The 26582-nt window shown below is 50.3% G+C and overlaps 1 protein-coding gene across 1 annotated transcript in view; it reads left to right on the top strand.

Annotated features, from left to right (window-relative positions):
- The window catches only part of Adcy6 (adenylate cyclase 6), a 27159-nt gene extending 577 nt beyond the window's left edge, over positions 1-26582 (top strand). The window contains exons 2-22 of the mRNA XM_013018828.1: positions 8037-8898; positions 12795-12944; positions 13364-13485; positions 13577-13688; positions 13854-13981; positions 14469-14627; positions 14705-14846; positions 15230-15358; positions 15834-15859; positions 16085-16232; positions 16458-16555; positions 16694-16781; positions 16899-17015; positions 17322-17480; positions 17771-17949; positions 19010-19045; positions 19131-19260; positions 19934-20197; positions 21608-21812; positions 23770-23894; positions 24100-26582. Coding sequence (XP_012874282.1) covers positions 8038-8898; positions 12795-12944; positions 13364-13485; positions 13577-13688; positions 13854-13981; positions 14469-14627; positions 14705-14846; positions 15230-15358; positions 15834-15859; positions 16085-16232; positions 16458-16555; positions 16694-16781; positions 16899-17015; positions 17322-17480; positions 17771-17949; positions 19010-19045; positions 19131-19260; positions 19934-20197; positions 21608-21812; positions 23770-23894; positions 24100-24225 — 3504 coding nt within the window. The 5' untranslated portion in view covers position 8037 and the 3' untranslated portion in view covers positions 24226-26582. The remainder of the gene's footprint in view (positions 1-8036; positions 8899-12794; positions 12945-13363; positions 13486-13576; positions 13689-13853; positions 13982-14468; positions 14628-14704; positions 14847-15229; positions 15359-15833; positions 15860-16084; positions 16233-16457; positions 16556-16693; positions 16782-16898; positions 17016-17321; positions 17481-17770; positions 17950-19009; positions 19046-19130; positions 19261-19933; positions 20198-21607; positions 21813-23769; positions 23895-24099) is intronic.

Consider the following 26582-nt stretch of genomic DNA (forward strand, 5'->3'; position numbering starts at 1 on the left):
GCGCCGACCCGGGCCGGCAGGTGAGCCCGCGGGGAGCCGGCGCAGGCCGGGGAAGTGGCGGTGCGGGGCTTTGGGGTTCCAGGCTGGAGCCACAGCAGCAGCGTGGCTCGAGTTGGGGGGCAGCGAAGCCTGGGGTGGTCAGGGCTGACTGTCTTTCATTATTTTCTTTTCGGGAGGAGGCAGTGGGGCAGCCTGAGGTGTGGGGGCTGGCGTGTGTGCGTGTGTGTGGGATCCTGGAGGAGATGGAGAGGATCAGGAGCCCCCCAGCCCAGCCCCCTCGCCCCCAGGCCGGGCTCCAGGCTCCACACTGTCACTCTCCGCTGGCCGATTCCCTTCCTCCACTTGCTGGAGTTTCCAGGCTTGCCCGGAGGAGAGCAGGGGAGAAGGCATGTACTGGGGGAAGGGTTGTCCCGAGGGGTTGGCAACCGGGTGGTGGTGGGGTGAGTCTCTCCAGTTGGAGATAGAGTGTGGATGCAATTTAGAGGGGCTTAGGGAAAGCCTTCTCGGGGCGGCGCCCCCTCTCCTTGCTTTTTTACTCTAGACATTTGCAATAAAAAGGATCATGTCCGAGCCTCCTTCTCCCCAAGGCCGGCCTGGTGCAGGGTGTGCAGGGAGGGGCAAACTTTATTGGGAGTGGGCTCTGGGGCCTGACTGAAGAAGACAGGAATTAGGTGGGGGGAGAGCCCCGTCCCCATCACTCCCCCCTTCCCCCTCCAGCTTCGCTTCTTGCTGGACGTCCCTGGTTGAGGGGTTGTCTGCTCAGGACTGGGTTGGGAGCAAGTGCCAGGGCTGGGGAAAGGAGGAGAAGGCAACAGGGAACCTACAGATGAAGGCCCTGGGAAGGCGCTTGGACATCTGGAAAGGCCTGGAATGGAGGCACATCCCAGTAAAGTGGGCGGTGTTGGCACTGTTGGGCCTTAACCTGGATAGTGTTTTCTATGAGGAACTTTCTGAAGTCATTAAGAAAGAAACAAACAAACCCTGGAGGCTCATTTTGCCAAAGAAGACAGGGACAGATGGGCCCTGGGGACAGGAGGGGTGAGAGGTCGCTGGGAAGAAGAGTTGGGTGAAGCAGTGGTCAAAGCTTTCCGTAGGGCTGGGCCCTGGCCTTCTGCAGACTCCAGTTTCAGCATGAAGATGAGGGTTTGGGAGGAAATTGAGATCTAGAAGGCCCTGGGTCTGGGACTGTGAGGCTGCTTGGGATATGGCTGTGGCCTGCCTGGAGACAGATCTGTGAAAGAAGCAAAGGACCAGGGACTCAGGGGAGGAAGGAGGTCAGGAGATTGACTCCACCGATGTGGTTTTGCACTCCCCCATTCAGAGTGATGGGTTCCTGGACAGGGCGCGTTGGGAGAAACCCTTTAGAGAAGTTTTGTGTCTTGGAACAGTGCCCTCCTGTTTTCTTGCCATACTAGCCTGGCATAGAGCGCTAGGAGTTCTGGGAATTCTTCGGGATGGACAGTGGGGCTGTGGGCAGGATGGTTGTAGTTAGTTGGACAGTTACAGAGCTCTAAAGCCATCCCCTTGTGGGGGTCAGAGTGTTCTTGGAAGGGTCATGCATTCCCCTGATAGTGTCTGCTCCTTCCTCTGTGGGTAGAAGCCAGATGCTCGGATATGCTTTCCAGAGGCTGGGAACACGGCCAGAAATACGCCTTGTGGGAACAGAGGTCTAGGCCAGTGGTAGTGGGGGGAGATAACAGGGCAGGGGACTGGAGAATGAAAGGAGGCTAAAGCAAAATGTCATGGCTGGGGTGGGGGGGTGGGGGGTAATGGGAAACCTACTTACTCTGGGTTCTGTTCCCAACAGCTCTGGGGACTGACAGCTGAGGACACAGGGTCTGATAGAACCAGGCATCTGATTGGCTGGAGGGATGTGTGTTCTGCTTATGTCTCTCTTGTCTTTCTATCTCTTGGGTCCTGGCAGGGGTTAGGGCTCAGAGGGTTATAAGGTGGAGAGAAGAATTAATATTGCCAAGGTCTACTACATGATAGAGGTATTGTATTCTTTCCTCAGGACCCTTTTAATTCCCATTTTACACATGAAGAAAATCAAGCAGGGAGGTTAAATAAGTTGTCCAAGGCAGTGGAACTAGCTAATAATTATGGTAATGTCTTGTACCAAAGATCTCTCTTCCCCTCTCTCCCCCTCTCTCCCCCTCTCCCTCTCTCCTAATCTCCCCCTCTCCCTCTCTCTCCCTGTCTCCTGTCCCCTCTCCCCTCTCCTCTCTACTTCTCTCCCCCTCTCTACTTCTCTCCCTCCCTCTCCCTCTCCCTCCCCCCCCTCCAGTCCTGGGGCTTGAACTTCAGGGCCTGGGCACTGTCCCTGAGCTTCTTTTGTTCAAGGCCAGCAGCCTACCACTTCTGTCTTCTCTCTCTCCTCTCCTCCCCTCTCCTCCCCTTTTCTCTCCTCTCCTCTTCCTCTCCTGTCCTCTCTCTCTCTTTTTTATGTGTTAATTCTTTATTTTTTTTTTTTTTGGGTCCGGTGGTGGGGCCTGAACTCTGGGCCTGGGCGCTGTCCCTCAGCTCTTCAGCTCAAGGCTAGTGCTCTACCACTTGAGCCACAGCACCACTTCTGGTTTTTTTCTTTTTTTTTTTTTTTTTGGGTCCGGTGGTGGGGCCTGAACTCTGGGCCTGGGCGCTGTCCCTCAGCTCTTCAGCTCAAGGCTAGTGCTCTACCACTTGAGCCACAGCACCACTTCTGGTTTTTTTCTTTTTGCTTATGTGGTGTTGAGGAATCGAACTCAGGGCCTCATGCATGCAAGGCAAGCGCTCTACCACTGAGCCACCACCTTCCCAGCCTCCCAGCTTTTTTTTGTTGTTGTTGTTTATGTGGTACTGAGGAATCAAACCTAGGTAGGGCTCCATGCATGCTAGGCAAGAACTCTACCACTAAACCATATTCCCATCCTCCCTTCCTCCCTCCCTCTCTTCTTTCCTTCCTGCCTTCATTCTTTCTTTTCTTCTTTTTTGTACCAGTATTGGGACTTAAACTCAGGGCCTGGGCACTGTTCCTTAGTTTTTTCACTCAAGGCTAGTGTTCTACCACTTGAGCTAAAACTCCACTTCTGACTTTTTGGTGGTTAATTAGGAGATAAGAGTCTCATGAACTTTCTTGCCTTGGAATCATAATTTTCAGATCTCAGCTTCCTGAGTAGCTAGGATTACAGGTCTGAGCCACCAGTACCCAGCAGATCATACTTTCTATGAAGCCTTTAGAAGAGGGAGGCTTTCTTTGGTGACCTCTTTCAAATGCCAGCTGACCAAAAGTCTTGTACTCCTGATCTGTCTTTGAGATGACACTGTTGGTGATGTTAAAAGGTTGAAGGGTATGCTACTCTATGACATATAGAAGGGATGCTAAGAGAACTTGGCTAAGGGATGGAGGTTTGGGTATACAGAGATGTTTTCAGTTTTGCATTCTGCTTTGGAGGCTTTTGGGTGACTGCTTGGAGTGTTGATTATATTTCCTGAGTGGCTGGTTCTGTGGGGTAAGTGCTGGGTAGGCTCCACACTAGTTCCCTAGTGAGTACAAATGTCACTGATGTTTTAAGTCCAAAAGGCCCCTCATGGTGCCTGTGAGATGAAGGAGTGTGACCTTGGTGGGGAAATAGTATCTGTGGGGAACAATACTTTCATGTTCATCCTCTCAAGACTCGGGCTCAGCCAGGAGACCTGGCAAAGCCGGCGTGGTGGAATCTACCCAGTTCAAGGCACCTCCCTCCAGGAAACCTGGGATCCCAGACTGTTTAGGTTACCCAGGATCTTTACACAACTACAATTACTCTACCCTTCTTTCTTTTTGGGGGGAGTGGGGTAGTGGTCCTGGGGTTTGAATTCAGGGCCCGGACACTGCCCCTGAGCGTTTTTTGCTCAAGGCTGGCACTCTTTTTTTGTGTGTGTTGTGTCGGTTGTGGGGTTTGACCTCTGGGCCTAGGTGCTGTCCCTCAGCTCTTTAGTTCAAGACGAGCGCTCTACCACTTGAGCCACAGCACCACTTCCGGGTTTTTCTGCTTATGTGGTGTTATAGAATTGAACCCAGGGCCTCATGCATGTCAGGCAAGCACTCTACCACTAATCCACTTTCCTAGCCATGGCTGGCACTCATCACTTGAGCTATAACTCCACTTCCAGCTTTTTCAGTATTGGACATAGGAGTCTCACAGTCTTTCTGGCCTAGGCTGGCTTTGAACTGTGTTCCTCAGATCCTAGCCTTCTGAATAGCTAGGCTTATAGGTGTGAGCCACCAGTGCCCAGCTTACCCTAATCTTTGACCTTAGTTTTTCTTTATTCCTGTCTTGCCTGTCCTGTGCCCTAGGTAGCCTCAGTACTAGCTTCACAGGGTTTTGGTGAAGTTCAGCTGGAATTAGGCGTGTGAAAAGACTTTGGAAAGGTTTAAAACACAGAGAAGAAACATGTAATCGAATCCATTCATCCAATAGCCATCCATCTACTCAGCCAGTATCTGTATTTAATTTCTATGAGGTGTTGTAGATCCTGCAGTAAGCAAAACAAGGCCCAATCCTTGCCTTTGTGAAGTTGACATCCCACTTAGTAGAGACAGACACGAACAAAGAAGAAAAATATATAGAATGGCAGTTGCTGATAAGAGCTGTGGAGAAAGAGAAAGTGTAAAGCTGGGAAGAGAGATAGGGAGCCCCAGGAAAGGGAGTTGTTATTTTAAAAGGGTGGTCAGAGTCTCTCTGATAAGGGGGATATTTGGGCAGTGACCTGAGGAGCTCTTGTTCCAGAAAAGGAGACAGTAACAACCAGAGTCCCAGGCTAGACTGATCTTGGTGTGTGAGGAAGATGAAAAGTTAGGATTATTATTATTAGCAATTATTTGAATTTGTTCTGTAGCCATGTGCCATTGAGCTTTCTGGGCGCATGTATGTATGTATGTATGTTGGTGCAGAAACTGAGACTTGAACTCAGGGCCACAGGTCTCAGGCTCTTGTTTTCATTCAAGGCTAGTACTCTACCACTTGAGCCATGCCTCCATTCCCAGCTTTTTTGCTGGTTAATTGAAGATAAGAGTATCATGGGCTTTTCTGCCTGGGCTGGCTTTGAACTGTGATATATCACCCTCCTGAGTAGCTAGGATTATAGGCATGAGCCTTTAGCTCATTGGGTTTTTATTTTTGTTGTTGTTATTGTTTGTTGTTTTTTTTTTTTTTTGGGTCTGGTCGTGTGGCCTGAACTCTGGGCCTGGACGCTGTCCCTCAGCTCTTCAGCTCAAGGCTAGCGCTCTACCACTTGAGCCACAGTGCCACTTCCGGCTTTTTTCTTTTTGCTTATGTGGTGCTGAGGAATCGAACCCAGGGCCTTGAGCATGCAAAGCAAGAGCTCTACCTCTGAGCCACCTTCCCAGCCCTATTGTTTGTTTTTTAAAGCAGCCCTTACACTTATTGAGTCCCTTCTATGGAAGCCAGTAATAGCTGGCACTGATGGCTCATGTCTATAATCCTCATTACTCAGGAGGCTGAGATCTGAGGATTGTGGTTCAAAGCCAGCCCAGGCAAGGAAGTCCATGAGACTCTTATCTCTAGTTAACTGCTCAGAAAACTGGAAGTGGCGCTGTGGTTCAAGTGGTAGAGCGATACCCTGGAGCTGAAGAGCTGAAGGACAGAGCCCAGGCCCAGAGTTTAAGCCTGACTGACCAAAAAAAAAAGTCCCATGGTCTTTCCTGCCTGGACTGGCTTTGCACCACAATCCTCAGATCTCAGCCTCCTGAGTAGCTAGGATTACAGGCGTGAGCCCCCACTCCCAGTTCCATGAGACTTTTTATCTTTAATCACCAAAAAAGCCAGAAGTGTTCTCTGTGATTCTTCAGGACTGAATACAAATGAATGTTCAAAACAATGCTGCTTTACTCTATGTATGCTTTTTTCCCCTACTTTTATTTTGTATGCCTGTATATACTCTATGTCTTCTTATCTGGTGTTTTTAATTGGGCATGAAAAGAAATAGTAGGAGTTTTTGTGTCATAATAAAGGTTCCACTGAAAGAAATCAAGGCAGAAAAAAAATGTGAGCAAGAAAAATAAAAATTTCATTTCAGGCTATTGGGGAAAAAAAAGCCAGAAGTGGAGCTATGGCTCAAGTGATAGAGTGCTAGTCTTGAGCAAATCAGCTTAGGGATAGCATTCATGCCCTGAGTTCAAGCCCCAGGACCAACACACACACACAAACCCAAAAACCAAAACAAACAAACATTGACCGAAATAGACATTCCTATTCTCACAAAACTTCTAGTCAGAGGGGCAGAGACATACATTAAACATGAATGATTTAATTATAATTACAGTAAATACTATGGAGGAAATGTACAGAGGTAAAGTAGCTGGAAAATTTTTCCTAGGAAGTTACACTTGAGCTGTGACCTGTGGGAAGTTGAATTTAGCATGTTGGTGTGTGTGTGTGTGTGTGTGTGTGTGTGTGTGTGTGTGTTGAGGAAGGATGTGGAAAGAGATTCCCCTTTGTTCAGAGGTCACCAATTGGCAGCTCATAGGCAGAACTCATTCCACAGACGTGATTTATTTGGCTTGCAGTATTGAATTATGGGGATTAGTTGCCAACACCAGCTGGACACTGGTGGCTCACGCCTATAATCCTAGCTACTTAGGAGGCTGAGGTCTGAGGATTAAGATTTGAAGACAGCCTAGGCTGTGGCTCAAGTAATAGAATGTTAGTCTTGAGTTAGAAAGCTAAGGGAGGGGCTGGGAAGGTGGCTCAGCAGTAGAGTGTTTGCCCCTCATGCATGAGGCCCTGGGTTCGATTCCTCAGCACCACATAAACAGAAAAGGCTGGAAGTGGCAATGTGGCTCAAGTGGTGGAGTACTAGGTTTGAGCTGAAGTACTCAGGAACAGAAAGAAAGCTAAGGGGGCTGGGTGCTGGTTGCTCATGCCTGTAATCCTAGCTACTCAGGAGGCTGAGATCTGAAGATCATGGTTAAAAGCCAGCCCAGGCAGAAATGTCCATGTGAGACTCTTCTCTCCAATTTACCACTCAAAACCCAGAAGTGGCACTGTGGCTCAAATGGTGGAACACTTGCCATGAGCATAAGGAAGCTCAGGGATAGTGCCCAGGCCCTGAGTTCAAGCCCCACAACTGGGGGAAAAAAAAAAGCTAAGGGACATTACCCAAGCCCTGAGCTCAAGCCTTAATATTGGCATAAAAGAAAAAAGATTAAGAGATGTCAGGTTGAAAATGGAGGTTTTCTTCTGGACCTGTCTGGGACACGAGTGGCCATGGTCTAGTGGTGCTGAGGGGCTCTTGTCACCATGCTTAAGTAGGAACTTGATTTCTCCTCCTTTGTATTGATAGGCAGTGTCACTCCTTGAATTGGGCCTTTGAGTATGTGATTACAAAAGAAAATAAAGATCAATGTTAACTTTAGAGGGGAGGTGAATTTTTAGATGTATTAACTTTGGGTCAAACAAATCTGGCTTAGGGAAGTGGCGCTGTGGCTCAAGTGGTAGAGCACTAGCCTTGAGTTGAAGAGCTGGGGGACAGCGCCCAGGCCCAGAGTTCAAGCCCTGTGACCGACTAAAAAAATCTGGTTTAAACTTTTACTTACATGGTTGTTAGATGTTGGACAAGTTTCTTCACCTCCTTGTATCTTGGTTTCCTTACCTGTTTTTACCTGTTGCATGGAGATGGAGATGCCACTGTTTAGGAGTGTGTGTGTGTGTATGTGTCTGGACACTGTCCCTTAGCTTTTTTACTCAGGGCTGGCACTTCACAACTTGATTCACAGCTATACTTCAGCTTTTCAATGGTTCATTGGAGATAAATGTCTCATGGACTTTCCTGTCTAGGCTGGCTTCGAACCATGATCTTTAGATCTCAGCCTCCTTGAGCAGCTAGGATTATAGGTATGAGCTACCAGCACTGGGCTACCTCAGGAATTTTATGAGGATGGTGTGTATTAAAGTTCATAGCTCATTCCTGAGAAGGGCTCAGGTGGTGAGCTATTATGGGAGGCAGTAGCCCTGATGGTGGTACTAATGCCCTCTCATCCTTTTTTTCCCCAGCAGTATGTCATGGTTTAGTGGCCTCTTGGTTCCCAAAGTGGATGAACGGAAAACAGCTTGGGGTGAACGCAATGGGCAGAAGCGCCCACGTCATGGGACTCGAGCCAGTGGCTTCTGTGCACCCCGCTACATGAGCTGCCTCCAGGATGCAGAACCACCCAGCCCCACTCCTGCAGCTCCTGCACGGTGCCCCTGGCAGGATGAGGCGTTCATTCGGAGGGCTGGCCCAGGCAGGGGCATGGAGCTGGGGTTGCGGGCTGTGGCCCTGGGCTTTGAGGATACTGAGATGACAACAGCAGCAGGTGGGGCAGCTGACGTGGCACCTGATGCGGAATCCAGGAGTGGACGATCTTGCTGGCGCCGTCTTGTGCAGGTTTTCCAGTCGAAGCAATTCCGCTCAGCCAAGCTGGAGCGCCTATACCAACGCTATTTCTTCCAGATGAACCAGAGTAGCCTGACGCTGCTGATGGCAGTGCTGGTGCTGCTCACCGCCGTGTTGCTAGCCTTCCATGCTGCGCCCACCTCTCCTCATCCAGCCTATGTGGTCCTGCTGGTCTGTGCCGCCATCCTCTTCGTGGCGCTCATGGTGGTGTGTAACCGACATAGCTTCCGACAGGACTCCATGTGGGTGGTGAGCTACGTGGTGCTGGGCATCCTGGCAGCTCTGCAGGTTGGAGGTGCCCTGGCAGCCAACCCACACAGCCCCTCAGCAGGCCTCTGGGTCCCCGTGTTCTTTGTCTACATCACCTACACACTCCTGCCCATCCGCATGCGGGCCGCAGTGCTGAGTGGCCTGGGCCTCTCCATCCTTCATTTGATCTTGGCCTGGCAACTCAACCGTGGAGATGCCTTCCTCTGGAAGCAGGTGGGTGTGTGCGGTGAAGTGCATGGGGCAGGAGAGGGAAGGGGTCTTTTTGCTAAGGAAGGATGAGTGAGTCATATATGTATCCTGGATAGCAGGGGTGTCTTGCTGTACCCAGGCGGCCAGGTTTCAGGAATAGGCCTCTATTTAGATCCTGGAGCAGATGGCACTGCTGAGAGGAGGGAGGGCCCCAGGCCTGGAGCCTGAATGCTGTCACCATAGGCCACACTCAGCAGCTTTTTGTCTTGATCCTGCTGAAGTAACAGCCTGGAGAGACATAATATAGAATGCTGTAAGGGCTGAGAGAAGCAGTTCAGGCTGGGTTCGGGCTTTGGCATTTCTGTCTCCATGATGATCTCTGAGACTACAGGCCCTGATGCCATCCTCGACAAGCAACTCTGAGTGGTGATCTGGATGGAAGATGTCACCTTGTCCTCTATTCAGACCAAATTAGTTTTTATTTCATTTTTTTCTTGTGCTGGTACTGGGGCTTGAACTCAGGACCTGAGCATTTTCTTCAGCCTTTTTCACTCAAGAGCTGGCACTCTGTATCATTTGAGCTATACCTCCACTTCTGTCTTTTTGCTAGTCAATTGCAGACAAGAGTCTCACAGACTTTCCTGCCCAGGAAGGCTTTGACTCACAATCCCCAGATCTCAGCCTCCTAAATAGCTAGGATTACAGGTGTGAGCTACCAGTACCCAGCTCCAAAGCAGTTTTTGAGAGGATGGGGAAAGAGGAGTTCTTGGGTTAGGTCTCTCCTGGGCCAGGAGTGATTTGAAGGGGGTTGGACAACAGAAATACAGGACTGTGAGAGCCTGACATCACCTCACCTTTGCATCTGGGTGCAGCCCTGTCTTGAGGCTTTCTCCTACTATACCAGCTACTGCCTTAGGGTTCTGATTGAAGTAGGAATCAGTAGCTGTGTGGAGTGAGGATCAGACCTGGCTGTCCAGTAAGCTGCATTCCTCCATGGGATCTTAGACAACTCACTCCATCTCTCTTGGCTTTAGTTTCACAGACTGCAAAACATAGGTTAAAAATAGTATCTCATGCAAGGTATTGCTGTTAGGACTCCACCTTCTCAGAGTGTGACCTGACAGGGCACGATTATCATTTGAGGGTGGCCAGCTGTGCAGAAGGCCAGCAGGGCTTTTGGGAAAATCACTTTCAGAGAAACATGTCTGTGTGGTCTGCCATCTCAGGTTACCTTTCTTGGCCAAGTAGCAGAGGCCTGGTTGCCATAGGCACGGTCCCCAGGTAGTACCATCTTGGTGCTGGTTCTGGAGTGTGGTCATCTGCCTCCCTCCGTGTGGGAGGAACCAATCACTGCCTTGTCAAAGGCTCATGGCCTTATAGCCCACCATGGCCTCATGCGTGGAGAGGAAGTTGCTTGGGTCTCCTGGGATGAGAGGCTGGGTGCTCTGGCATGATGCCCATCCCCGCCCAGCCTGCACTCCTGAACAGAAAGTACCTTTTTCAAAGTAACTTTATAGCTGGCTTGTTTGTGAAGCATATGCCTGCTGGGCACTATGCGATTTCTTAAAGGGCCAGATCTTTCTGCTCATGCTAATCCCCCAGATCCTTTTCCAATTGTCTTGTCAAGCAGGGGGTCTGAAATTGGATTGCCCTTCTTAGGGGAGAAGGAGTTTGAAGGTAGTTCCTCCCCTCCCCCTTCCTCTTGGGCTGGCCAGGAGCTGGGTGTGTTTCTCATTCCTGCTCTCAGCTGGCATGGTGCCCAGAGCCAGGCTGAGTACTGATTGGGGAGGCTCAGCCTTAGGGAGGACAGGACTGCCAGCCTCCCATCTCCTCAGGGGTGCCTGGCTACAGCCTGATCCCCATGGGTCTCAGCACACACACACACATGATAGTGGAGAAAGCCATGCTGCCTATGCCTGCCTGGGGCACTGAGGACAATTCCTGGTGCCCCTTTGGGCTTGTGGGTTTCTGGATGGGGCGGAGACTTGTGGTCTCTTTTCTAACCTCTTAAACTAGTCTCTTCCCAGCTCAGGATGGTGAGAAGGGCCTTTCTTCCCTGACTCACTTCTTTAGATCCATGGAACACTTTCATCCAGTGACCCCAGCCTAGGCAGAAGTCCCTCCCAATGCCCTAGCATCCTTTTTTTTTTTTTCTCACAGTGGACAGGGATATGTGTGGATAGAGTTATTTCAGTCTCTCATCCCTCTTCCCCTTCCCTCCAGCATGACTCACATTTTCCTTTAGGGCTCCTGGGGCTAGGAAGGGAAGTTGCCTGTTTTGTGCCCCCCCTTTCGACTCTCTTCTACTAGGGACTATTCTTAGAAGCCCCCAAGGGAGATTGTGTGCCCCCTCTTCACCCCTACTGCTGGAAGGGAGAGATCCGCTTAGGCCCGTTTGAGGCCTTGTGCTGTGGACAGGGAAGGGAAGTTAGGAGACCAATTTTAAAGGGTCAAAGCTGAAATGCCTAGGGGTTAGGCAAACCACAGTTTCACACAGAGGAACTGAGGTGCTAAAGATTGAGTGTCCTTTCCAAATCTGTAGGACTAGTTCTGGTTCAGGGCTGTTGGTGAGCTTTCCCTCCCTTCTCCCCAACCACAGCCCTGCCCTATCCAGCTCTGGGGTGGAGCTGCAAGTCCCAGCTTAACCCCTGAGTTTCCAGCAACAGTAAAGCTGGACTTGCTCCCTACACAATGCTACTGATGGTGATGGAGAGCTGACTATATCTAGGGTGGGAGCTGTTCCTAGGTGTGGGGCCTGGCAGGGTTAAGACAAACGTCAGGGGTGGTGGTGGTCAGGCACAGTGGCACCTCAGCCCCAATGGAAGGGTAGTTCTTGTGTCAGTAGAATGGATAATTCGTAAGCCTGAACTCTGAGGTTGATCCTCATCAGCTAGTCAGTAGAGAGGAGCCTCAAAAACCTGGGATGCACTGGACAGAGAGAGTATAGAATGCAGTGTCTGTCCTGGACTCAAGTTCCCATGCCAGCCACAATCCACGATGCAGTCTTGGGCAAGTTAATGAGTTCTGTGTCAAAGTCTCAATTTTGAAATGGGATATGGTTACTTAATTCATAGCGTTGTAAGAAATGCGTTTGTTACTATCTAGAAAGGGCCCTTAGAATCCTGGCACATGCCAGGCGCCAGTGGCTCATGCCTGTAATCCTAGATACTTAGGAGGCGGAGACTTGAGGCTCTTATCTCCAATTAACCACCAAAATGCTGGAAGAAGTGGAATTGTGATTCAAGTGGTTAAGCACTAGCCTTGAGCAGAAGAGCTCTGGGGTGGCACAAGGAAAGCAACAACAAAACCTAGATTTCTAGCATATTGGAGGTGCCCAAGAAACTGAGTATGGTAATAACAATAATAGTAATAGTATTAATTATATTTATTCAGTCTAACAGGGCAGGGAGAGACTTTACAGATCTTATTTCCCCTGTCTGGGTTATAGATGAACATAGAGAGGCCCAGAGAGGTGAGATTACTTGACATGGGTCTTACATAGGAGGAGAGCTCAGGCCTTCTGGGTGCTGGCCTCTTGTAGAAAGAATCAATACAGAGAAAGCAGCATTTGTCTTTTGCTTGAGATACTTGTGGGGCAGGAGATCAGAGTATTGGGGCAGGACTCCATGACCTACTTGGCCCTAGTTGGTGCCCTTGTTCCCTGAAGCTGTGAAAAGAACGCTGTTGTAGTCATGGAGTGATTCAGGCACAGGGCTAGGATCTGGAATCCTGTGGGGGATTAGAAGAGATGCACTGCAGAATGGACACTGTTTGGAGAAGAAAGGGCAAACGACTCTCTTTTTACCCAAAGAAATGGGTTGTGACAGTTTGGCAGGGTGTGTGTGTGTGTATGTGTGTGTGTGCGTGTGTGTGTGTGTGTTGAAAGGTGGTCACCATCTGCCTCTGCCACCCTCCTGCAGCTTGGTGCTAACGTGGTGCTCTTCTTCTGCACCAATGTCATTGGCATCTGCACACACTACCCTGCTGAAGTGTCACAACGCCAAGCCTTTCAGGAGACTCGCGGTTACATCCAGGCTCGACTGCACCTGCAGCATGAGAATCGGCAGCAGGTGTGGGCTGCTTCCTCTGACTGGGGGGTGTTCCCCCTGATTTCCCCCACCCCCATCTCACTCCCAAGTTATTTGAAGATTGGATCCTCAGCTTTACGGGAATCTGTAGAGCCCATCTGAATGGTCCCCTTAGACTGTATCACAGATACCTTTGATCCTGGGGGCCTATCCTGTCCAAGGGTGGGAAAGAGCAGACAAGAGTACATTTAGAGAATTGAATAGGAGCTGATCAGGGAAGGGTGGGATGGATGTCTGCTCAGGGCTCAGATGGGTAGAGTCAAACTGTGGTCCAGAAGGGAATTTGAAAGCTCAGATCACCAGAAAGGTACAGGAGGGCCCTGGCAATGCAGAATGGCTGGGGGAGGATCAAAATGTGAAACAAAGAAGATAGCAGTGTCCTGTTGGAACCACTGGTCTAGGAGCGGCTGCTACTGTCAGTGTTGCCCCAGCATGTTGCCATGGAGATGAAAGAAGATATCAACACAAAAAAAGAAGACATGATGTTCCACAAGATCTACATCCAGAAGCACGACAATGTCAGGTAGAGATGTCAGGGAGGTGGTGGCGGCGGGGTGTTTAATAGACTCTTCAAGGGCTACATGGACTATCTTGCCTTTTGCTGTTGTCCATAGCATCCTATTTGCAGACATTGAGGGCTTCACCAGCCTGGCCTCCCAGTGCACTGCGCAGGAACTGGTCATGACCTTGAACGAGCTCTTTGCCCGGTTTGACAAGCTGGCAGCGGTGAGGGTGCTGGGGCTTGGGGGCAGTTTGGACTGTGGTGAGAACACAGCTGTGCTGGTGGTGGCTGCGGGGTGGGGGGGAGGTGGGGGGTAGAATAGAGGCTGCAGTGAGGACGGTACATGAGAGAGTAAAGACCTTTCTTTCCCTTCACCTCTCCCCTTTCAGGAAAACCATTGTCTGAGGATCAAGATCTTAGGTGACTGTTACTACTGTGTGTCAGGGCTGCCAGAGGCTCGGGCAGACCATGCCCACTGCTGTGTGGAGATGGGGGTGGACATGATCGAGGCCATCTCGTAAGCAGTGCCCCCTTCCTAGGCTTTCTGGAACTGTGGGTGTCCCAGACTGCTTCTATTCTTTGATGTGTCCTCAAGAATTTTGCTTAGTCTTGGTGCTTTATCCTTGAGATCTATTTTATCACTTGGGAAGGGAGTGAGTTTTTCTTCACTTAAACTCCTGAGAATCCTGTAGCTGGCTGGAGGATAGAGGAGACTGGGAAAAGGGGTGTGGGTTGGGGATGCTGAGAATCATAGCTAAACAGGCCAGAGCTGAGAACTGATTCCTCCACTCCCAGCTCAATCTCACAAGATTTGGCCAGGCCCTGATAATCACAAATTCTCAAATCTTTGTTCTTGGGCCCTGTGTGATCTGCCCAAGTCCAGCCAAGGCTGTGTTTCTGTCTGCTGCATCTGGGTTTCTCCTTATCCATCGGGATGCCTGGGTTCTGGGCTTGGGAGAGGGGAAGACTGTCCCAGGGGTTGATCGGGAGCTTTATCTTCCCAGATTAGTGCGTGAGGTGACAGGCGTGAATGTCAACATGCGTGTGGGCATCCATAGTGGACGTGTGCACTGCGGTGTCCTTGGTCTGCGGAAATGGCAGTTCGATGTGTGGTCCAACGATGTAACCCTGGCCAACCACATGGAGGCAGGGGGCCGGGCTGGGTGAGTGGAGAGGTCTAGGAGGATGGGAATGGGCATGAGATTGGAGAACCCATATCTCACCTCCCGGCCCCATATAGCCGCATCCACATCACTCGGGCCACGCTGCAGTATCTGAATGGAGACTATGAGGTGGAGCCGGGCCGTGGTGGTGAGCGCAACGCATATCTCAAGGAGCAACGCATTGAGACCTTCCTCATCCTGGGTGCCAGCCAGAAACGGGTCAGAATCAAGGCAGAGCTGGGGTTGGGGAGGGGCAGACAAGGACACGGACAAATGGGAGCTGCAGAATCCTTATTTTGTTGTTGGTGGTGGTGGTGATAGGGCTTGAACTCAGGGCTTGGACACTGTCCCTGAGCTATTTTGCACAAGGCTAGTGTTCTACCACTCTGAGCCACAGCACTACTTGCGGTTGTCTGTTGGTTAATTGGTTAATTGGAGATAAATGTCTTCCAGACTTTCCTGCCTGGGCTGGCTTTGAACTGCGATCCTCAGATCTCAGCCTCCTGAGTAGTTAGGATTACAGGCATGAGCCAGCAGCACCAGGCTAGCAAAAGCCTTCTTAAAGTCCTTCTTTGAGGCTTTATCCATCTCTGCCCACACAGAAAGAGGAAAAGGCCATGCTGGCCAAGCTACAGAGGACACGGGCCAATTCCATGGAAGGACTGATGCCACGCTGGGTTCCTGATCGGGCCTTCTCCCGGACCAAGGACTCCAAGGCGTTCCGCCAGATGGTAAGAGACCTTATTTTCTTGTTTCCCTTAGCACTCAGTTATTCCATGATGCCTTTCCTTTCTGTGATTGCCTTTTCCATATATGCTTTCTGATACAGGGAGTGGGAAGCATGGCTTCATTCCAAGGGCCCTACCCCCAAGTCTTTTTTTTTTTCCAGTCCTGGGGCTTGACCTCTGGGCCTGGGCACTCTGAGCTCTTTTTACTCAAGGCCAGTGCTTGAGCACCTCCACTTCTGTCTTTTTCTGTGATTAATTGGCAATAAGAGTCTCATGTACTTTCCTGACTGGGCTGGCTTCAAACTGTGATCCTGAGATCTCAGTCTCCTGAATAGCTAGGAGTACAGGTGTGAGCCACCAGTGCCTGGCCCCAAGTCTCTTTGGGGGAAACCTCAGCCTAGTTGGGACATGGGAAGAGATAGCAAAGCAAAAGTGGCTGGCCTCTTACCTAACTTACACATTCTGTCCCTTTCTCCAGGGCATTGATGACTCCAGCAAAGACAAGTAAGTCAGAACACTGAGGAAGAGAGGGAGGAGGGAAAAGACTCTGGGATGGGGCTGTGGGAAATGAGATTCCCCTCTCTCCCGGGCCTTTGATGGGCTGTGTGAGAGCAGCAGCCACACAGGCTTCACAGCCCTCTCCCCCACCTTGGCTGCCGCTGGAGCCCTCCTGTTATCATGTGACCCTTACTGCTCATGCACCTGGTAAAGCAAGTCCCCTGCTCTCAGCCGAGGTGCTCAAGATGCCCTGAACCCTGAGGATGAGGTCGATGAGTTCCTGGGCCGTGCCATTGATGCCCGCAGCATCGATCAGCTGCGGAAGGACCATGTGCGCCGGTTCCTGCTCACCTTCCAGAGAGAGGATCTTGAAAAGAAGGTTTGGGGGATACAGGGAAAAAGGATGAGGTCTGGGGGCTGAGCATAAGAGAGGCATCAGGAGTAATCATTGGGAGTGGGATGTGGTGGCGGGGGGAGACCACAGAGTGGCGTGGACATTCACACTAAATGGACCAACTCTTTCTTCTCTGAGGGCCCTAGTAGTGCCCTGGGCTTGTTCTTTGCAGAGCAGGGCCTCTCATCCAGCTCCATCTCTTCCCACTAGTACTCACGGAAGGTGGATCCCCGCTTTGGAGCCTATGTTGCCTGTGCCCTGTTGGTCTTCTGTTTCATCTGCTTCATCCAGCTCCTCATCTTCCCACAGTGAGAGTCCTGTCTCTCCTTACCACTTTCTAGAACCTTCCTAAATACCCACACAAGATCCCTATTCCTTGGTGCCTGTTTCAAGGGTGGGATAGGTACGCCCACATCTTCCTGAGTAACCCTTCCCTTCTGTTCCAGCTCCACCCTGATGCTTGGGATCTACATAAGCATCTTCCTGCTGCTGCTGGTCACTGTACTGATCTGTGCTGTGTACTCCTGTGGTTCTGTATGTAAGGGGACTGCCCCAGAGCTCCATATTGTAAGACAGAGGAGGCCATGTGTCATGTTTAGTCTTCCCCCTTAGTTAACATGGCATCTGCTTCTTGGTCTTTTGCTACTCCAGCTGTTCCCCAAGGTCCTACAGCGTCTATCCCGGAGCATTGTTCGCTCCCGGGCACACAGCACAGCAGTTGGCATCTTCTCAGTCCTGCTTGTGTTCATCTCTGCCATCGCCAACATGGTAAGGGTCCTGTTGAGAATTGTGCCACCTCTACTCTCTGCCAGTCCCTCTTCTGGGGACTGGGAATGCAGAGGGGAATGACATGTTTCCTGCCCTCAAGGTGCCTACCAGCCCAGAGGAGGAGCAAGAGGAGGATGAGGGAGGGGGCAGGGGGGGAGGGAGGAGCAGCAAGAGGGGGAAGAAGAGGGTATATCTCTAGTCCTCTCTCTTTGATTTCCTCCACTTCTTGTCATCCTTGAGAACTCATTCCCTGGAACGTGGCCTTTCTTCTCTTTGGTTATCCTAATATACACCTAATTTTTGCAGTTTACCTGTAACCACACTCCCATACGGACCTGTGCAGCCCAGATGTTGAATTTAACCCCCGCTGACATCACCACCTGCCACCTACAACAGCTCAATTACTCTCTGGGCCTGGATGCTCCCCTGTGTGAGGGCACCGCACCCACCTGCAGCTTCCCTGAGGTGTCCAAGTAGTTCAGACAGGGGGGTGCCCCCCTCTATGCCAGGCCTGGTGATGGGCACTGGGGATCCTGAAACTCACGAAAGTCCTCCCAACTCCAGGAGCCATCAGGGATTCTGGGGTAGTATAGTCTGGGAATGGAGGGTGAAGGGAGTTGGAGTTTGAGGGCTGTGGAGGGGAGGATGTATCAGGAAGAAGAGTACAGGACCCTCCCTGTCCCGGGTGCCCTGGCCTCTTCTGTCACCCAACACTGCCTCTGCCATCATTCTCCCCCCCCACCCCACCCCCCCAGTACTTCGTCGGGAACATGCTGCTTAGCCTCTTGGCCAGCTCTGTCTTCCTGCACATCAGCAGCATTGGCAAGTTGGCCATGACTATTGTCTTGGGACTCATCTATTTGGTGCTGCTTCTGCTGGGTCCGGCAGCTACCATCTTTGACAACTATGACCTCCTGCTTGGTGTCCATGGCTTGTAAGTTGATTCTAAGCTTTGTAAGTTACCCAAAGAGTTTCCTTGATGCTGAAGGGTCACTGAGAAGCACTGGAGCCCAGTCCCTTGTGCTTTTAGAATGCTACCACTTACCCATGGGAGAAAGGGAAGAGGTGAGGGAGCTCCTGGGACCCTAAGCATTTCTTTCGTCCAAGGAAACCCCAATCATGGGAACTTCCTGTCATTAGGCTAGATTTTTTAAAAAAAATTCCCTCTCATTTTCATGGTACTTTCCTACTACTCACTCTCATAACCACCTGCTTGGTGGCAGAGCCATACTGGCTAGAAACCAAACCTCTCACTCCTATTTTTTTTTTTTTGGTCAGATGTAGGGCTTGAACTAGGGCCTGGGTGCTGTCCCTGAGCTATTTTGCTCAAGGTTAGCACTCTCTACCACATTGAGTCACTGTGCCACGTCTGATTTTCTGTTAGTTTATTGGAGACAAGAGTCTCATGGACTTTCCTGCTGAGGGTTCACTTTGAACCTCGATCCTCAGATCTCAGCCTCCTGAAAAGCTAGGATTACAGGCGTGAGCCACCAGTGCCCCACCCGACTCCTCTGTTTTGAGGTTTATTTTTGGACACCACACTGGCTTTTCCTCTGCAAACTCCTATCTTTTGTGACCATCTTTTGTGATAGGTGGCCACAGTTGGTTGTAGAAAGAGCCTTTGGAGCTGGGCACCAATTGTTCACACCTGTAATCCTAGCTATTCAGGAGGCTAAGATCTGAGAATCGAGGTTCAAAGCCAATCTGGGCAGAAAAGCCCTCAAAAACTGGAGATGGGGGCTGGGAAGGTGGCTCAGTGGTAGAATGTTAGAACGCTTGCCTTGCATGCATGAGGCCCCGGGTTCCATTCCTAGTACTACATACACAGAAAAAGCCGGAAGTGGTTCTATGGCTCAAGTGGTAGAGCACTAGCCTTGAGGTGACCAGCTGAGGGACAGTGCCCAGGCCCAGAGTTCAAGCCCTACATTAACCAAAAATAAAAATTGACCTCCGTGACCTTCCCAGTGACTTTGTCTTTTGTATCTTCCTGCCAGGGCTTCTTCCAATGAGACCTTTAATGAGCTGGAATGGTAAGCGTAGGTTCCAGGGAGGCAAAGGGTAAGTCTGGCCGATGCCTTCTTCAGATACCAAGCATACCTCTCTGCTTATCTTCAGCCCAGCTTCAGGGAGAGTGGCCCTCAAATACATGACCCCTGTGATTCTGCTGGTGTTTGTGCTGGCACTGTATCTGCATGCCCAGCAGGTGGAGTCAACAGCTCGCCTGGACTTCCTCTGGAAACTGCAGGTGACTTGGGTGGGGGAGAGGGAGGAGTCTGGGGGCAGAGCCTAGGTCAAGTTGCAGATACATCTCTTGCTATCTGGCCAAGGCTCAGGCCCCTAAGTCTAAAGTCTGTCCTGGCTCCATGCCTCTTTGTATCTATTTTCCATCTCCTACCCCATTCTGTATCTGTTCCCTACATTTGTGTGTGTGTATGTGTGTGTGTGTGTGTGTGTGTGTGTGTGTGTGCTGGTACTGGGGCTTGAACTCAGGGCCAGGGCACTCTATACTTTAGGTTTTTTGCTCAAGGCTGGTGCTCTACCACTTGAATAAGACCTCCACTTCTGGCTTTTTGGTGGTTAATTGGAGACAAAGAGTCTCAAGGACTTTCTTGCCCAGGGTTCACTTCAAATTCAGATCTCAGCCTCCTGAGTAGCTAGAATTACAGGCTACCGAATTGCCTGGATTTTTTTGGTTGGTTGTGGGGTTTGAACTCAGGGCCTAGGTGCTGTCCCAGAGTGTCTTTGTGATCAAGGCCAGTGCTCTACCACTTGAGCTGAGCCTCAGCACCACTTCCTTGCCTGTTCTTTAGGCCTCGTCTGTCCTGAGCTTTTCTTTCTGCATGTGATTCTCTCTGGTGCCCATTTTGACCACTGTGTTCCTCCTTGGTGATTGCTGGGCAATGGTGTGGTATCCACAGGCAACAGGGGAGAAGGAAGAGATGGAGGAGCTCCAGGCTTACAACCGGCGGCTTCTGCATAACATTCTGCCCAAGGATGTGGCTGCTCACTTCCTGGCCCGGGAACGCCGGAATGATGAGCTCTACTATCAGTCGTGTGAATGCGTGGCTGTTATGTTTGCCTCCATTGCCAATTTCTCTGAGTTCTATGTGGAGTTGGAGGCAAACAATGAGGGTGTCGAGTGCCTGCGGCTGCTCAATGAGATCATCGCTGACTTTGATGAGGTACTTATCTATTGGCTGGCGCTGGCTGAGGACCAGGGATGAAGACCCTGGTTGAAAGGGGTGTGTGCTACTGGGATAACAGGAGATTTGATGAGGGTCCCAGGTGTCACAGGTGGGGGTAAGGAGAGGTAGGAACAGGAACCCAGAAGTATGAAAGGCACCTAAGGGGTCAGCTCCAGTGGGGTGTGTAGGCTTATCTTTATTGGGGAACAAAGGAGAACATAAAGAACTGTGTGGGACAAGATAGGTAGTGATATTAACTAGTAATATTTAGGATTAAACTTAGTGTTTTTATTATGTATTATATTATTATGTTATAATTTTATTATAATAATTAGTATTATAAAAGAGAAAAGCAAGCTGGGTGCTGGTGGCTCACACCTGTAATCCTAGCTACACAGGAGGCTGAGATCTTAAAATTGAGCTTGGAAGCCAGCCTGGGCAACCAAGTCTGTGAGACTCTTAATCTCTAATTAACTACCTGAAAAGCTGGAAGTAGAGCTGTGGCTCAAGAGATGCTCAAGAGCACCAGCCTTGAGCAACATAGCTCAGGGACAGTGCCTGGGCTCTGAGTTCGAGCCTTAAAACCAGCACAAAATAAATAAAAAGAGGAAAGTAATAGTGTATGGGCTGAGACCTATGAGGACAAGTTATATAAAATGGTCCCTTGAGAAAATGCAAGAAAAATGTGAGAAAGGATCCTGAACACTTGGGTCAAGAACAGACCTTCGGAAGTGGTGCTGTAGCTCAAGTGGTAGAGTGTTAACCTGGAGCTGTAGAGCTGAGGGACAGCACTCAGGCCGAGTTCAAGCCTCACAACCAACCAAAAAAAAAAAAAAGAAAGAAAGAACAGACCTTCACTGGGCACTGGTGGCTCATATCTCTAATCCTGGCTACTCAGGAGGCTGAGATCTGAGGATCATGGTTCAAAGCCAGCCCAGGCAGAGAAATCGTGAGACTCTTATCTCCAGTTGGCACTGTGGCTCAAAGTGTTAGAGCATTGGCCTTAAAAAAGCACAGGGACAGAGCCCCATGACCAGCAAGAACCCCCCCCCCAGACCTTCACTGTTCAGAGGAAGGCCCTTCCTTACTATGGTACTCAGTTCCCCAAAAGGAGTTACTGTTTAACCTTCTCTCTGCTATCCTATATTCTGTGAGGGGCCATCCCACTTAGTCTTTCAGAAAAGGTTGTATGCGTAATTCTTGTCCTAGGGTCTTGGATTGTTTGGTTTCTTGACTCCTCAGACCAGCCCTGAAAGTAGCCGTTGGAATGGAACCATCTACTAAATGAGGGGCTCTATTGAGACAGGGAAGAGTGGAAGCCAGCCAAAGCAGGGCATGGATGAACTGTGGGGGAAGGCTGTGTTTGGTTTCTTTGCTTTGATAGCCAGATCCCTTGTGTTTGTCCAGATCATCAGTGAGGAGCGGTTCCGGCAGCTGGAGAAGATCAAGACCATTGGTAGCACATACATGGCTGCATCTGGGCTGAATGCCAGCACCTATGATCAGGTGGGCCGCTCCCACATCACCGCCCTGGCCGACTACGCCATGCGGCTCATGGAGCAGATGAAGCACATCAATGAACACTCCTTCAATAATTTCCAGATGAAGATTGGTGAGAGGACCTGGTCCTTTGACAGATTTCCCCCAGGACTCATTTCTGGGTGAAGCTAAGGGTACAGGCTGGGATGGGGTCACAGGGGTGGAGCTGCTTCTCCTTCTCACCGTTTTTTCTTCTTCTTCTTCTTCTGGTTGTGGGGCTTGAACTCAGGGCCTAGGTGCTGTCCCTGAGCTTTATGGCTCAAGTCTAGTACTCTACCACTTTGAGCCACAACACCACTTCTGTTTCTCTGGTGGTTGATTGGAGATAAGAGTTTGATGGCCTTTCTTGCCTGGGGTGGTTTAGAACCAAGATCCTCAGATCTCAGCCTCATGAGTAGCTAGGATTGTAGTGAATCTCTAGCGCCCAGCTTCCTTCCCACCTTTGATATCACCTATCATAGCAAGAACAGAGACTAGACTTGGCACCAGTGGCTCTCATCTGTAATCCTAGCTATTCAGGCTGAGATGTGAGGATCACAGTCCCAAGCCAGCCTAGGCTTCTGTGAGAATCTTATCTCTAATTATCCTTCAAAAAGCCAGAAGTGGAGGTGTGGTTCAATTAGTAAATTGCCAGCCTTGAGTGAAAAAGCTAAGGAACAATGGCCTATTCCTGAGTTCTAGTCCCAAGTGCAGATACAGACACAGACACAGATACAGACACACACACACACACACACACACACAAACAAACACACACACGGAGACTGTTTACTGTGAGTCTACAGTGTGCTGTGCTCTGTCCTTATATTTTTAGCACATTTTAATCCTCACATTATTATCCCCCTTTTTAAAGATAAGGAGCCTGTCAGAGATTACTCACTCAAGGTCAAATGTCTAGTAAGTGGCTGAGCAGGGGAGTGACACCAAGTTTATATAAACTCCACTTCTTGAGTCTTGATCTGTAGCCAGTCTGATAGAAGTGTTTCCTCTCAGATGAACTGGTGGCAGGCAGTGGTTAGTTAATAGATGGTTCTGGAGTCAGACTAGTTTGTTACAATGGCTGCTCCATTTACCGTGTTTTTTTGTTTGTTTTTTTGCCAGTCCTGGGCCTTGAACTCAGGGCTTGGGCACTGTCCCTGAGCTTCTTTTGCTTAAGGCTAGCACTCTACCACTTGAGCCATAGCTCTACTTCCAGCTTTTTCTGTGTATGTGGTACTGAGGAATGGAACCCAGGGCTTCATGAATGCTAGGCAAGCACTCTACCACTAAGCCACATTCCCAGTTACTATTTACTGTTTTATTTTATTTATTTATTCATTTATTTATTTTTTGGGTCCGGTTGTAGGGATTGAACTCTAGGCCTGGGCGCTGTCCCTCAGCTCTTCAGCTCAAGGCTAGCACTCTACCACTTGAGCCACAGCGCCACTTCCAGCTTTTTTCTTTTTGCTTATGTGGTGCTGAGGAATCGAACCCAGGGCCTCTTGCATGCAAGGCAAGCGCTCTACCACTGAGCCACCTTCCCAGCCCCCTATTTGCTGTTTTAGTATCACCCTAGTACCTTGTCTATAAGATATGGATCGTACTGCTTATCTTTGAGAGGTGTTGCAGAAGCAACAGTGTAAAATGCTTCTTCTGGTAGCTTGCACAGAGTAGCTTCTGTTACAACATGGTTTTCTAGACTCCAAGGAGAAATCTTCCTCTTTGTGTGTGTGTGTGTGTGTGTTGATACTTGGACTTGAACTCAGGGCCTTGGTGCTGTCCCTTAGCTTTTTTGCTTAAGGCTGATGCTCTATCACTTGAGCTACACCTCTACTTCCAGCTTTTTGCTGGTTACTTAAGAGAGAATACTCTCACAGACTTTCTTACTTGGGCTAGCTTTGAACTAGGATTATGGGTGTGAGCCACTGGCCCTCAGCTCCTTTTCTATTTTTTCCTCTGGCTCCTCAAGGTGCCAGCAGGTGGGATAACTCCCATGGGCTGGCCCTGGTGCACCCACTAGCCCTGATGCCTTGCTGTTCTCCCCGCCTCAGGACTGAACATGGGCCCAGTTGTAGCAGGCGTCATTGGGGCTCGGAAACCACAGTATGACATCTGGGGGAACACAGTGAATGTCTCTAGTCGTATGGACAGCACAGGGGTTCCTGATCGAATACAGGTGAGGGGGATGTGAGCCAAAGCTGGGAGAGGGGCATGGATACAGAGAGCTTCCAGGTCTTTCTATGGGACAGAGGCAGGGTGGCAGTCTTCTGTGGCTGGTGGGGTGGGGGGAGGGGAGCTAGCCTGTCTAGAGAGCCCGTGTTCTTCTGCAAATGTAGCAGGATAGATTTTGGGCTAAGCAGGTTCCTCTCCCATTCCCCCAGGTGACCACGGACCTGTACCAGGTTCTAGCTGCCAAGGGCTACCAACTGGAGTGTCGAGGGGTGGTCAAGGTAAAGGGCAAGGGAGAGATGACCACCTACTTCCTCAATGGGGGCCCTAGCAGTTAGCAGGACCCAGCTACACATTCACCTGAAGGGATCAAGGTGGGCATTGAGTGAACTCTGCTTGCATGGGCGAGCTGTGGCAAGTGGCACTGAGCCTCCAGATCTTGCTAATGACAAAAAGGGAACACTCCAGCAGGCTGTGCCTGGACGATGGACCAATGACTCCGACTGGATAAGCCAAGAAGCAATTATCCAAGCAACTTTCTTCTTTTACTTGGGACAGGCCTGTTCCCTCTCCACGTTCTTCCAGTGTTTGGGAGCAGTCGAGGGGACAGCAGCAGAAGTGGGGGTAGCCCTACCTTCCTGCCTGAGGAATTTAAAGGGCAACTTGCCATGCCTAACTGTTTCCCTGTCTGTGGGCAATGGGCTCAGGGCTTGGTCCTTCCTTCCTTTCTTCTTGTTGTTGTGTTTTTTTTTCCTGGGAATATTTTGTACAGAGGCTGGGGCAGGCATGAGGAGTGCCTATGCCATGCTTGCCTTTGCTATGCCTGTGTCCCCAGCACTGGTTTTGGGTACCACTAGCCTCAGCTAGGTTTGTTTGTTTGTTTTCCTAGCTGTAGGGCAAAGGAATGGACCCAGCTCTGTTCACATTTCAGGGGAATATTTCCATTTGCCAAATCCTAGTCCCATGATCTGTCCCCAAAGGGGAACAAAGGGACCTCTGACAGCTCAGAGTTAAGCCTCGATTCCTACATGCTCCAGGGAAAGAGGTGTCTGGGCCTCACTGGTACTGTGAAAATGCCCAGCCAGAGAGAAAGCCTGTGTGTGTGTGGATGTCAGAAGATCAGGAGCTGGACGTTCACTTACAGGTGCCAAAGAGTGCAGGAGGCCAGGGAGGGGCCAGTATTAGCTCCCTCGATGGCTCCTCCTGCTGTCTGTGGGCAAAGCGGGGCGGGCGGGGCATGGAGCATCTCTACCCCTTCTGTTGCCAAATAGAAAAGGGTCAGGGCACTTTAAGGAAGATGACCCTGATCCCAAACCTGGTCTCACCCCAAGACTGGCACTGGGGAGGACCTGTGTGTTTGTGTAACTGTGTGTGCATGTTGCTGTTTGTGTGCATATCTGTTTTCCAGGTCTGTGTGTGTCCTTGTGCTCCTGCTCCTCAGCTGTCGACCTGGGCTGCCCCTCTCCTAGGGGCCTCTGTCTTCTGGGATTAAGGCAGGGTTTCATGTTGCAAGAGATGGAGAGAGATGCCCAGGTAGTACAGAGGAGAAGGGGGTGTGTGATAGAAAAAGGATGGGCCTGGGGAGAGGAGTTCCTTTTTTTTTTTGTGCCAAATCCCTAAGTGCCGTTTTGGGGGCCATGTGTGCAGTATGACTATCTCCCCGCCTGGGGCAGGGATCCAAGCAAGCATCTGCTTGAGCTCCAGTGCTCTATGCACTGGAACTGTCTGGGGTTTTGGTGGCCAAAAGCCCAGAAAATTTCTGGGTTTGCCAGCTTGTGTCCTGGAATGTTGTATGCATTGTGACTGGGGTAGTAGCATGGGCTCCCTCTGAGGACCCAGATACTGGTACTAGGGGATGGGGACAGGGAAACCTTCAACTTCAGTCTCAGTCTAGCCCAGCTAGACTAGTCCCAGCTCCCAATTCCTGTGAAGCATGCAAATGCTGGTAGACAGGTTAGGAAGTTGGACTCTAGATTCCCTTCCTGCCCTTGCCTTCCTTTTACCCCTTTCCCTGCATCCTCCTTGACTCTGGCCTGAAGTAACTGGTGCCTTGGTTTCTTTTCCTGTACCTATTTAAGCCAGAGGCAGTAGTCTGAATTTTGCTTGAAGTTGACTAGGAAGGCAGAGGAGAAAGAGGTTGGGGGAAGGGAGGAGTGGAAGGGACAGGAAGTTTTCTTGCCTATCCTTATGCTTCTTCTGATACCAGCTCCCTGCAAGAGGCCTGATTTCTGGCTTGGTACTGCCTGCTTTGGAGATTTTCATGAATCAACAAATGGGCCACCAGGCAACTCATTTGCCAAATCAGAGAAGGGGGCGGAAAAACTATCTGGTTTAGACAGAAAACTGACTCCCCTCCCCTGCAGCCATATCCCAGAAGAGGAGGGGAATGGTTGGTGCCATGGAGTAGGGATGAGGGGGTAAGTAAGCCAGGGTGGGAAACCCTTGGCCTTGGGGGACTTGTTTCTGCTTCTTGCCAGGTGGGAGGGGCCTCTCCACACCCCGGCTCCCTGTACCACAGTGCCAGCTATGCCCTTCCTCTGGATTACCATTGCTCTTTTTCCTCACCACTTGGTAGGGGAGTCAGGGGCTGAGAGGCCATGGGCTTTGGTTTTATAATGTAACCACTGTGGGAGTGGGGGAAGGTGGTGTACCATGTATTTCAGTGAAATATTTAATATATTTAAATATCAATAAA

The sequence above is a fragment of the Dipodomys ordii genome, unplaced genomic scaffold (assembly GCF_000151885.1).
Source record: "Dipodomys ordii isolate 6190 unplaced genomic scaffold, Dord_2.0 Scaffold42, whole genome shotgun sequence".
In the NCBI taxonomy this organism is placed as follows: domain Eukaryota; kingdom Metazoa; phylum Chordata; class Mammalia; order Rodentia; family Heteromyidae; genus Dipodomys; species Dipodomys ordii.